This window comes from Setaria italica, chromosome VIII, assembly GCF_000263155.2.
Source record: "Setaria italica strain Yugu1 chromosome VIII, Setaria_italica_v2.0, whole genome shotgun sequence".
Lineage (NCBI taxonomy): Eukaryota > Viridiplantae > Streptophyta > Magnoliopsida > Poales > Poaceae > Setaria > Setaria italica.
This window is the reverse complement of record NC_028457.1, coordinates 7048093-7060748: the sequence shown is the minus strand read 5'-3', so window position 1 is coordinate 7060748 and position 12656 is coordinate 7048093. Positions and strand designations below refer to the sequence as shown.

General features: G+C 46.0%; 1 protein-coding gene across 1 annotated transcript; it reads right to left on the bottom strand.

Moving 5' to 3' along the window:
- Nucleotides 1–355: 355 nt before the first annotated feature.
- On the bottom strand, nt 356–12364 carry LOC111258188. Its single transcript, XM_022829038.1, has 3 exons — nt 11998–12364; nt 1187–2906; nt 356–1063 (listed from the first exon to the last, which is right to left on the bottom strand). Exons 1-3 carry the CDS (start codon nt 12255–12257, stop codon nt 596–598), a joined length of 2448 nt encoding a protein of 815 aa, XP_022684773.1. The 5' UTR covers nt 12258–12364; the 3' UTR covers nt 356–595.
- Between the last annotated feature and the right edge of the window lie 292 nt (nt 12365–12656).

The following is a 12656-nucleotide window of genomic DNA, read 5'->3' as shown; positions in this document are numbered from 1 at the left end:
TATGTTGATAAGAAGGATGAAAAAATCTATTACGCATAGCCTCTTTCAAAGCGTCCCAAGTAATAGGTTGTAAACGTGTGTTACCTAGCTCATTCCACCAGATTATAGTTAAGTTCTTGAATTCACTGGTGGCTTGTCTAACTCTATGTATCTCAGGAACTAGGTGTGAGTTACAACTACATCATCATACCTATTGGGATTATTCCATCCTCAGCCACTTACCTTAGTTACACCAAATCTAGTTCTAGTTATATCACCGATTTTATCTGTGCTAAAACAATTCTTGCACATGGAAAGCCCATTAAATTACGTACAAACACAAGTCCATGACTTCGACTTGGGATCAGCCCGTGCTAGTTACAATACAAATTCACACGAATACATTGAAATTCATCAAAATCCATAATAAGCATACCATGCGACGCATGCACATTACATTGTCATGAATTAAACCACTTTGCAATGCCGGTGTCATCTGAAGAAAATATTAATCACACGACCTCACAATGCCATGCCTATGTTGCAGAACAGAGATATAAAAGAAGCCAAGGCGTAGTCTGTTTTGGAGAATCGGAATAGCACAAGGGTATCAATCTCAATTAAGTTCTTTCTCTATCTCGGAGAGGAGAGGCGTGGCTATCTTCTTCAGTCGAAGTTCTGTCCCAGCAAAAAGAACGCAACTTTCAAGATTAGACATAATTTTCTTAGCCTTGGATAGTGATTCTGCGAATCCCTGGTTTTTGAAATGTTCAGTATACTGGCTGCGCATCATCATTGTTGCAGCAATCTGGCCGCAGAGCTTCACAATTCTCAAACTGATAACTGTTTCCTTACAGTTCTCTTCTACTATAGTCTTGAGCTTCACCACGAATTCTCCATTTCCTAAGCCGTTCTTTTGAATTGCATCGTCGAAATCATCAATGCTGATCAGATTGTCATATATCACCAGAGTAAGCGATAAAAAATTTTCTTGCAATTCTTTTGTTTCAGTTTTCTCATCATCTCCTTGATCGTCGGCACCTTCGGGCGGTTCCCTTTTATTGGACTGTATTCCCGTAAGGATCTGCAAAGACAAAGTGATGTATTTTTAAGGAATTATAATGGCAATGAGATTCAAATAACTGCATGCATAGTTTTTGTGCTGCTTGATATGTTTTCATTTAGCGAAACATAATTTTAGAGTTACCTGTGGCAGCAATGTGTCCTTCACACATTCTTTGTCTAAATCACAGTGAGCACATATATTCTCCAAGACCTGTGCTGCTATCATTCTGTATGTGGTGTTGTTCTTGGCGTCAAGTAGTTCAGTGAGATGGCCAAAGTAATCTTTGACTACGGAACAGTTCACTTTGCTGTTGGTTATCAGGAATGTCAGTGTTCTACCTGCTGTGGCTTTGAGGTCTTTGGATATGGCAGCAGATTCTTCGTCAAGGAAGATCTCCAGCTGCTTCTTCATGAGATTTTCTTTCGTTTCCATGGTGAGGTTGGTAGACGAATCCAAGGCCAGTTCTGTTAGGATCTCCATGGCTCGCATCTGCAGCTCCTGGCCAGCTTCATTGCTCTGGTCTAGAATGCTCTCCAGGTTGCTGATTCCTTGTTCGCTAGTAGCGATGTCCCGGCGCAGACATTTGCCAGTCCAGCCAGGACACCTGATGAGCCTGTACAACACCTTGAAAGATCCATTTACCACGTCAGCCCATGCACTGGTCTTGGCCCCTTGTATCAAGGTGTTGGAACAGAGCGGAGCCATGATCCTGGGAAGGAGGCTTGGGTTCCTACATATGTCCATGCAGTTATGCTGGTCGGACGCTAGCCTCTCCAGGATCGTCAGTCCTTGCAGGATCAGCTCGTTGCAGCCACCCCCTTTTACGTCGACCACGTGCTTCTTGTGCTGCCTATCATCATCATCATCACCTTGCCGATTAACCTCTTGTTCACGTGCCTTTGGCATAATTTTTTCAAGGATATTAATCCATGTATGCATTGTGGATCGGGAACCAGTACGAAGATGGGTGTGGTCTTGTTTCTGGTCGCAGTTCCACCAGTACGTCAGAGTGGCTTCATCTTGGAGCAAAGTTGATATGCACCGGATCGCCCCAGGGAACTGGGCAAGATGGATGTCGCTGGCAAGATGCGCCACTATGCACCCGGCAGCCTCCCTCATCTCCCTGCTGGCACTAGCTCTCCATCCCAGTGTGTTGATAAGCTTCTGGATTCTAGCCCTGGAGGGAAGCAGTAGTGACCTAACATCTGCTTCCTGCCTGATGAACGTGGCAAGCATCCTCAATCCAGAGAGGTTATCGTCCCAAGATTCAGAGTCTATCAAGTCGACGGCGTAGCGGCTCATTGTGCTGCCTTGGATGGATGCTGGGTCCTGCCAGCACTTCGCTCGGGTGTCGAAGAGGTAGTCGACAAGCCATATGTAGCCCCACTTTCTGGGTAGATTGTAATCTTGGCGGGATGTTACGATAATAAATGCTCCCCCAGGAGGATGAGACCAAAGCCACGTCATGTAGAGCACACCTTGACAGAGGATTAGACAATAGAACAAGTCTAATGCCGGTGTCAGATTTGCCTTGGTGTCGTCTCCATCATTACTGCCGTAGTCACGCTGCACAATGCGCCACAGCGCGAGCCCTATGCAGACGATGGGCCCACCATAGCCATAGAGGAACACTACAATGTAGCATCCGGCTAGCAACGGCAGCAAAGGTATGTATACCACTACAACGTAGATAACAATGAGAATCCTGAGCCAATTGCCTATCTTTTTCCGAGGTATGGGCTTTCCATCAATAGTCTGAAAAGCAAGCCATTCCCGTGCTACGGAAACAGCTCTGCGGTTAAACGCAATCAGAAGATTGAAAAACTTTGTGACCAGTTGGTCTCCCAGATCGTTAAAAATCCTGCGTGGTACCATAGCAAATTAGAGTGAATGACTGTTGTACTATCGGGGACAAAACATAATAGTAAATCATTTAAACAAAGCTACAGAACTGTTCATCTTGTAAAATGCATAAAAGATATGCACCAATCAATGATGACAATTCAAGAGAAACATGAAGGGCGAGAAATGAATAATCAAGCTAATCTTCAAGCTCATGAGAACTTATCAAAGGGATGGACAAATTATGAAGAAATCTCCGCTCTGAAGGTATTCCCATCACCATGAGGGACATTGCCATCGCAGAGAGAAGGAATAGGCAAAATAGGAACGGTACCTTGGACAATGTGAAAAAGGTCTCTTCGTTAAAGACCAAGGAGAATGAGAAGAAAAAACTCATGCAAGACCAAGGAGAGGATGAGGAGAAAAAACAAGCTTAAGAAGAACGAGAAAGATGGTAAGAGAAGAATGTAGAAATATGCATGATGCGTGAGTAAATGAGTCATGCTCAAGTGATGAAAACTCAAACCACAAAAGGTGCATTTATTCATGATCATGGTCTAGATAAACAAGCATATGCCTCATGGCCGAAGATAAAACTAAAAGCGATGTCAGTGGTGATGGAACTTCCACCTTGGAGTTTTTTCACCTCAATGGAACACCTTGACATTCATGTTCAAACATTTGGGGGTACTTATAGAAAAGCTGAAAAACAAGGTCCTTGAATGAATGTTAGCTAGCTTATTAACAAATTGTAAGTGTTAGTAATTAAATTTAATGTGATTTTAAATAATAATGATGAGCCAGCCATACAAGTTATGGACCTTGAAGGAAAGAATAAAAACCAACAATAAATCTTAGGCATCCAAGTATTTGTTTCATGTCAGACCTAAAAAGTATGTCTTTACATTTTGCAAGGATTTAATTGATATATCTAGCTCATCCTCTTGCAATGAATCTTATTTTGATAATGTTATTACATAAATATGTGATGATCTCATTGCTATGTAAAATGATATGCTCAGTCAAGAAATTTAGAACCTTAAGAAGGACTCGGAAATATCCAGAAAAGAAATTTCAGTCCTCCTAATGATATATGTGACATCCCGGGTAAAGATAATGAAGTCTATGTGGTATAACTTAGGGAAGATGGATCCCGAGTGTAAGATCCCATTTATAGATTTACTTGGTTTTTAAGTTTAGTCTCCTGTATAAATAGATAGCCCGCAAACCCCACCCCCTCTCCCCTCATAAGCCCAAAACATTTAGCTTCCTAAGGGCATTTACAACAGTCAGATTGGAACTGTCTACAAGTTTTTGCCATGTCACATGAAGACAACACTATAGACAGCTCATATAATTGTCCTTTATTTATTTGATTGCCTTTAAAAAACTCTACATCGAATTATTAATTGATGATTACATATAGATGACACATACTCCCATCATCCCAAATTAAATCAATTTGTAGGAAGATTTGGACAGCTTACCAGCATGGAGAAATATGCCTTTGCCCTAAATTAGTCATGTCTGCCCTCCAAAAGGTGATTTTGATGTTTCCACTAGGTCAAAATGATTTGTGCTGGCACATCATTTTTTATTTCTGATGAACCGCCAGCACAAATGTCTTTGTGTCTTTATTTTTCCTTGGACCGTACTATAAAAGGAGGGGGGCAAAGAGTAATAGATTGACCTAGGTGAGCCCTAGAGTTAGACGAAGAGTTAGGCACTAGGTAGCCAAAGTTAAATCCCAGAAAAGTTAAGAAGTAAAGTCAAAACTCAAACAAACTGAATTGGACAAGTTTTACAAATTTAGGCCGCACCGAACGGGGTCATGGACTGAATCAGCATCGACAAATACATCACCATACTAGTCGGTGACAAACGATTTAAACTATGCAGTGTCTCTAAGTGTGTAAGTGTTACACCGACTGGTCCAGTGTCAATGTGTCAGTCAACGTATTAGTCGGTGATCATCTTCTCAGCTCAGCATCAGCTCTAGAAGTGTTTCGTGTCCCACCGTATGCTCTGGTGTGAACTATGTTTCACATACCAGATTAGTCGATGATCATCGGCTTAGCTCAATTTTGACTCTAGAAGTGATTTTGTCACACAAGATGCTTGCAAGCATCAATGTGATTTTTCTATGACTGCCGTGGACCATTGTAAAAGTAAAGTTTAAGTGTCACCGACTAAACCAATCACAACTGGAAACCACTTTTCTCATGTGTGTCCACCATTTTTTTCCTGTGCAAAGTGTTTATGCATCAGATAAGTCAATGATGTTGTTTTCTAGTGCATGTGAATGCAACAACTAGTTTCTTGCCTTGGCCTATAGATATACTTCATAAGGTTGTTGATGTTAAGCTCTCTTGCCACTTAATGAAGCTAATAGTCACTACTAGAGAAAACAGCTCTAGTATCGGTTAGCAACCCCCCTCTAGTACTGGTTCGCAACCGGTACTGTCAATTCAGTACTAAAGGAGGTTCGGTACTAGAGGGGGTTCCCTTAGTCCCGGTTGAAATAACCGGTACTAAAAGGTATTAAAAAATTTTAAAAAATCAAAATCCCAGGCTGCGCCCCACCGCCACCAGCCTCCCGCCCGCTGCCGCCACTGCTCCTCATCGCCGGCGAGGGGCTCGCGGAGGGGGAAGGGAGGGGAGGCAGTGGAAAACAATCTAGCTAGTGGAAGGAAGAAGATAGAGGAGAGAAAGATAGCAGTGTTGGAGGTATGCCCTAGAGGCAATCATAGAGATGATGATATTCCATTTGTATCCATGATTTGTATATTGTGTTCATTGAATATCCATTAAAGGCTACTTGAATTGATTTGCAATTATGTGAATTGTATGTGAAACTCTTTACTTGTATGGTTATTCTAAAGTTGTCCCTAGTCGGAGTTCATGTGAGGACACACATGAATATTAGACTAGCACATGTATTAGTTGATGACTATGTTTCACAAGTCATGGACATGGAGATGTTGAACTAATAATGTGGACACATGTGGAGACATGTGCTAGGACTGACCCAACACGAGAAGTAGTTCTCTCTTTAAACAATATATACGCTTTGTCCTTAGACCTGAGATTGTCGCATGTATTCTAGATGTGGATCGACCTACTTAGGGGCTATCAAACGCTACACCGTAACAGGGTAGTTATAAAGGTAGCTTTCGGGTTTGTCAAGAAGCATGCTATGAGACATGGTCAATCAAGATGGGATTTGCCCCTCTCTGATTGAGAGTGATATCTCTGGGCCCCTCGAGTGATCGGATCCGAAAATGCATGGCCATGCTACGTACGGTTAAGAGTTAACCTACAAAGGGATTCCGAATCACAGGATCGAGAAAGAGCGGTCGGCTTGAAGCTAGACCAAATATCGTGAGGCGAAGGGAATAGCATGTTTATTATGTTGTGATGGTTCGTCTGATATGATCTTCGTGTACGTATAGGAGTTGGCATGTCTTGCTAGAGGCCACTACTGACTATTGGGCCGAGTAGGAGTACTCGGGCCATGTCTATACGTATTCGAACCCATAGGGTCACACACTTAAGGGGCTGGAAGCCCAATTCGGATCTGATCCGAGTTGGATTAGGTTTAGAAGTACTAATGGGCCTCGGACCCAGAGGCCCATCAGGAACCTCTATAAACAGAGGGGTGGGGGCGCCCTAGGGTTCACACCTTTTGGCGAAACACACCTGCCGCGCCTCCCACGCCCTCGCCTGTTGCAACTCGCAGATCTAGCAGTCCGGCTTGCGACGCTTCCTCCCTGCACGTGTGGATACCTTGGAGGTGTTGCGCCTGCAGCACTTGGACGAGCCGCCAATGAGCCGCCGACGAGCCACGACGAGACGACGACGAGCCGCGGCACCGGAGGCGATCTTGCTACACGTGGACGAGCTGCTGAGGAGCTGCTGGACGTGATCGACTACGCACGACTACGTTGATCGACTACGTACGACTACGTGATCGTCTTCACTGCATCGACGCATATCTACATCTTCCGCACCAGTAGTGCGTCGAGTGGTAATCCCGTGATCCTTATACGGCAGTTCTTCCTGGTTATACGCGGTAGAAATTTTGAATTGCGCTAGCGTAGCCTACCTCGTATCCTAACAAGCAGTGGAGAGAAAGATAGCAAGGGAGCACAGAAAGATAGCGGAAGGAGGAGATAAGGGAGGGGCGGCGGGGCAAGCGGCGCGTGAAATCGCGCGTAAAAAAATCTAAGTCCTGGACGGGAAACCCTTTAGTACCACCTGGAGCCCCCACCCGGTACTAAAGGGGATCATGAAGACCTCATCGGAAGGTCCGGTACTAATGCTAACATTAGTACCTGGCCAAAAAGTGACCAGTACTAAGCCTCGGGTTGAGAGGTCATTTTTCTAGTAGTGAGTGATATTTGGACATTACGAACAAGTGAAGCATTAGAAGTTATCTGGAAGTTTCTTAATTCAAAATTAAGGACATCATTTGTTCTTTGAGAGTAGCAAGTGTGCATCCACCTATCTCTTTGGCTTTGTGTAGGTCAAGTGAGATTCTTTGCTTATTACTCTTGGTGATCGGTATCACCTAGATGGCTTGGTTGTTATTTCCTCCTTGAACTATCAAGGAGTCATGTGAGAAGCTCCAAAGAGGTTATACTAGGTTTGGAATCCATCAATCCAGAGTTGGAGAATGGATTAACAATAGAGAGCACTTGATGCTTGTGCGGATCAAGGAGGAGCGACAGCCTTGAGCGGGTGCTCCAACGGGAGTAGAGGAGAGCGCTGATTCTTCGATACCTTGAGAATAAATCAGCTTTTAAAGAATTTCAATTCCTAGAATTATCATAATAGTATAGGGTTGGAACTAAGTTGCAAAACTTTGGAACTTTGGAACGCCTAATGTAGCAACACTTTTTCTAAAGTTTAAGCACAAGGGGTGATTAGGCTTATTTCTAGTTTTTAATTACCACAAAAAATTTGTTGAAGTCTAATTCACCCCCACCCGCCCCAGCATCTTGATCCTTTCAGTGTCAAACCGATATATTTTTTAAGGGGCACGGCTTACGAAATTGATTTTTTTGTGGAACAAAAGCTTGGGGTAAAAACTTGTTTATCTAGGACACAAAGAGCACATTGGTTAGGTGCTATCTAAGTATTTTGTAAGTTGTGTTAGACATATATCAAGGCAATTAGATTGTGTGTCTTCAGTTTTCAGTTGCCACATCTTTGGACTCCTAGTGATGGCTCGCTATATATGTAACACCTTGTGACATTGAGATTAATAAATTATGTTAAGCCACTATCGTTTCTAACAAGTTGCGCTGTCATCGTATCTTGTGTCGTAGCCATCTCTTTCTAACAAATTTATTTTGCTCTCTGTTTCTAACAAGCCTCTCTGCTAATTTGCTTTCTGTTTCTAACAAGTTTATATTGAATCAACCTTATACTAGGAATAAGTTTTTTATATATTGTGTCCACGTGACACCACCAGTATGAAAACTATGAAGTTGTGTCGGGGTTGAGAGTTTCCTACTGTTTACATGACGCTTGTACATGAATTTGCCCATCATCTTTTCGGAAGCTAGTACGCCCGAGTAGTGAACATCTTCTCCCACACCGGAAGTTTTTCTTTACTTCTTTCACCTTTCTTCTTCCTAAATAGCATGCATAGAATAAGGAAGGGGATACTACATATGAATTTCTTCTTCGGGTAAAAACAACTACCCCACACCTGAATTTATAGTTAGTCATTTTATACTGGTTATTACTCCCTCTGGTAGAGCGCTGCGTGTTGCAAAACACCCAACGGTCACCACGCCAGAAAGCCATACATAGATCATCGAAATGCCACAAAATCGGACCCAAAGTACGCAGGTATTCCACCCCTAGAATCACATCGAAGGAGCCCAAGGGAATGGCGTAGCAGCTGATCGAAAATGCCTCCATGCCGATGGTGATAGGAACGTCCAGGGTTCGGCCTTCACAGTCAATCTTGTCGCCGTTAGCGATGCCGACGCGCAGACCCATACACGGGCGGATGGGCATGCCTGAGTGACAGGCGGCGGCGATGTTGATGAAGTTGTGGGTGGAGCTGGAGTCGAGAAGAGCGTGCAAGACCGCACCCTTGTACTGGAGTCGAGAAGAGTGCACAAGACCGCACCCTCGTATCCTTAGTCCGGATGCCGGTGAACGCATGGAAGGAGATGATCGGCATGGCTTCATTCGTGTCGTGCTCAGGAACCTCCTCATCGTTGTAGTCCGTGACCTCAATGTAGAAGAGGTGCTGGCAGCGGTGGCCACGGACATACTGCTCATCGTAGTTATAACATAGGCCCTGCTTGCGGCGATCCTGGAGCTCGGCCGGAAACAGCAAACGGAACGGGCACGATGGGGCAGCAGCGCCTGACGGTGGGGGAGCCGGTGCTGCTGCTGTAGAAGTCGGAGGAGCACTGCGCGGTGCTGCTGGAGCAGGGAAGGACGGTCGGGCTGATGAGCGAGGTGGCCGGCTGGGAGTAGAATCCTTTGATGCAAGGGAACAGCGCTCATAAGCCCATGCCAAAGACATGGTTGCCTGCAGGTCGCCGGGGTCCTGGAGCTAACATCGACGCGAATCCACTTCGGGAGGCCAGCCGTGAAGAGCTGCACCTCCTGAAGTGCTCCTGGTACTCGGCCACCGTGGAACGGAACTGCAGCCGCGCCAGCTCGCCCAAGGGATTGCTCCGGAGAGGTGGACCGAAGCGCTGGTTGCACAACGCCTTGAAATCAGACCACGACAGAGGCCCAGAGTCGCATTCCAGCATGAAGTACCAAGTCTGGGCCGTCCCTGTCATGTGATACGATGCCAGCTAGACTTTATCCTCCTCCAAGGTGTGTTTGGCGCGGAAGAATTGCTCGCAGCGATGCAGCCAGCCAAAGGGGTCCTCCTTGCCATCGAAAGTTGGAAACTCGATCTTGTGGAAGGGAGGAACAGCCTATCCAGCGACCAATGGACCTGGAACAGGAGCATTATGTGCTGCGGTATGCAGTGGCAGTTGCGGAATAAGGGATGGAGAGGGGGAAACTAGACGTTCAATATGGAGGCGGGGTAAGGACGCGCAGGTAGGGGAACATACCTCATGTGGGAGACGGCAGTAGCAGCAGCGGGGGACGCAGGGGGTATATTGTCGTCGCTAGGCATGCCAAACGGGCGCACCATCTGGAGGCCAGTAGAATCCGTAGGGCGTTTCTCCACCTCAGTGATGCGAAGGTGCTGGGCGGCGAGCTGCTTGGAGATGTCCGCCAACTGACGTTGGATGGCGAGAAAGATGGAGTGGCTGCCCTCTGGCTGGGTGCTGGGGAAGCGGCGGTGATGGCAGCGGCGGCGGCGGCGTCCGGATCAGGGGACTCGGCGCCCGACATCTCTGATACCATATTGGTAGAGCGCTACTTGTTGCATAGGAAGTATCGGTGGGAGACAGGGGGTCGAGGCTTGAAGGAGGGGCGATGGGAAGGCGCCATGCTGTTGTTCACACGGCCTCAAGCAGGGAGATAAGGAAAACGTGGGAAGCTAGGCAACGATATCTTTCTGATATAATTGCTTGATTAATCCCTAGTATAATTGGGTTTATACATCACCCCTAAAAGGAGAATCCTAACTAATTACTCCTTGGCCAAGAAAGGCCTGAACCAACTCTATCTCTTTCTAATCCTAATCCAACTCTAACTCTATCTCTGTCTTATCCTAATGCCCTTCAGGCACCTGGCCCTGCTGCTGCTGCTTGCGCCTCCTGTAGCGGATGCCCACCATAACACCCTCCGTCCCAAATTACTATTATGTGCATAGCAAAAGCTATGTACTTAGAAAAGCCAAAATGAAGAGTAATTTGGGACGGAGTGAGTACTAGAGTAACAGTGTTATTTCTGCTGTAACGACTGTGTAGAAGGAGTAATAACACTAGTAGAAAACTTAGTATTAGTCCCGGTTGGAAGGGTGCAAATCTCTCGAAAAACTATCCGGGATAAAGCAATCGAGACAAAAGTGGATGTCTTTTATCCCGGGTCCCTCAACCAGGACTAAAGACACCCTTTAGTTCCGGTTGGTAATACCAACCAGGACTAAATGGACTGCCACGCCAGGCGCAGTACAGGCCCCCTTTCCAGGATAAATGGTTTTGCAAAAAAATAAATAAATCCCGGGGGGTCCCAGGGAGGCCTCCCCACACGCGCACGTCACAAGTCACGCGATTTTCACGCGAAATATGCGCGTGCGCGGTTCGTGGAATTCGAACCCACGACCTCAAGCCTCGTGTATAGCTTCCTTACCATCCGACCTACACACCACATCTGACTATATAGGGAATCCAATCCTTTTATACTAACTCGTGGGAGACCCTTTTATCCCAGTTGGAAACACCAACCGGGATAAAAGACCTCCTTTTATCCCGGTTGGTATTAAAAACCGGGATAAAAGGGTCTGAAGGATTTAGTTCTACCCCAGCCACAGGTGGGGGACCTTTTTATCTCAGTTGGAAACACAAACCGGGATAAAAGGGTCCGAGGGCTTTAGTTCTTTTTCAGCCACCCGTGAGGGATCCTTTTATCCCGGTTGGAGTTTCCAACCGGAATTAAAAGGGTGACCTTTAGTCCCGGTTATTCTTACCACCAAGACAAAAGGGTCCCCCACGGGTAGCTGATTTTTTCACCCGGGACTAAAGGGTCCCCCACAGGTGGCTGATTTTTGAACCGGGATAAAAAGGTGACTTTTAGTTCCAGTCGCAAATACCAACCGGGAGTAAAGCTCCGTGCACCCCTTTTATACCGGGCCTACTTTAAATCGGGATTAAAAGGGGGCGCATCGAACATCAGTTCTCTACTAGTGTAACTAAAATTTGCATGTGCAATTCATCTAAAATACCATATTTTTACAATACGTTTAATCTGGGTGTGGAAATCATCTCAAATGTCCGTAATTTTTTTTCAAGGAAGTTGCATGCATGTTCACAAGGTTCGGATGTGGGTGGGAAAATTTTCACCCGATTGTGAAGTAGACGTACGCGTTCCCGGCCGTGACCAGGGATCAACATGCATGTTTTTGGCCTAATGTATGGGCGAGAAAAAGAAATACCAAGGAATATTGCATTACTGACCTGGCAGCCTGCAGCATGCTAATGACCGTGAGGCACCAAAAATCCTTCCTCTGCAGCGAAGTGACGAAACCTCCGAGAAGGACTACCGTTGACCAGGTCAATGCCAGGTAGCCCAAGCCCGTGATGGCCATGAGAAGGTACGTGAGCAAGTACACGTACCCGGTGAACGAAAACCCTCCTGGGCGAAACGAGGTGCCCATCTTCCGCGGACCGGACTCCTCGCCTTTCCTTCTCCTCTCTCTTCTGACGCTTCCGACCATCCTTCACCAAGGCTACTGACCTTTCTTGCTTGCCTGGCTAGCTGACTCTTGTGAAGGCGGCAGATTGCAACTGAACTAGACGATGAAATTAAAGGTACGGTGTTACGTACCCTTCGTGAACAAATAAGCTCTTGAGCGAGCCAGCCAGCCTGGGACCGGCAGCCTTGTTTATAGCGAGGAACCGAGGAGCTGAGGAAGCAGAGGGCGTCGTAAGCTCTTGGAAAACCGAGCAGGGCTTTTGGCCTTTTGCTTTGTTCGGGGTCCCGGATGCTAATTCGTGTTGCTTTCCCGGATGCTCGAACTGTGTAGCGCGACAGGGTCCCGGCCTCCTGGGATGCTAATAACTCTGATTAATTACTGTGCAAAGCTCGCATGTCCTTTTGTCGCAAACAAGATAGC

Bases quoted from the DNA above. Each gene is read 5' to 3' on its own strand.
- LOC111258188 (XM_022829038.1), bottom strand. From the start codon at position 12,257: ATGGTCGGAAGCGTCAGAAGAGAGAGGAGAAGGAAAGGCGAGGAGTCC. The intron at 2,907-11,997 runs GTCAGTAATGCA...GGTACCACGCAG, and splicing joins AGCATGCTGCAGGCTGCCAG to GATTTTTAACGATCTGGGAG. The intron at 1,064-1,186 runs GTAACTCTAAAA...TTGTCTTTGCAG, and splicing joins AGGACACATTGCTGCCACAG to ATCCTTACGGGAATACAGTC.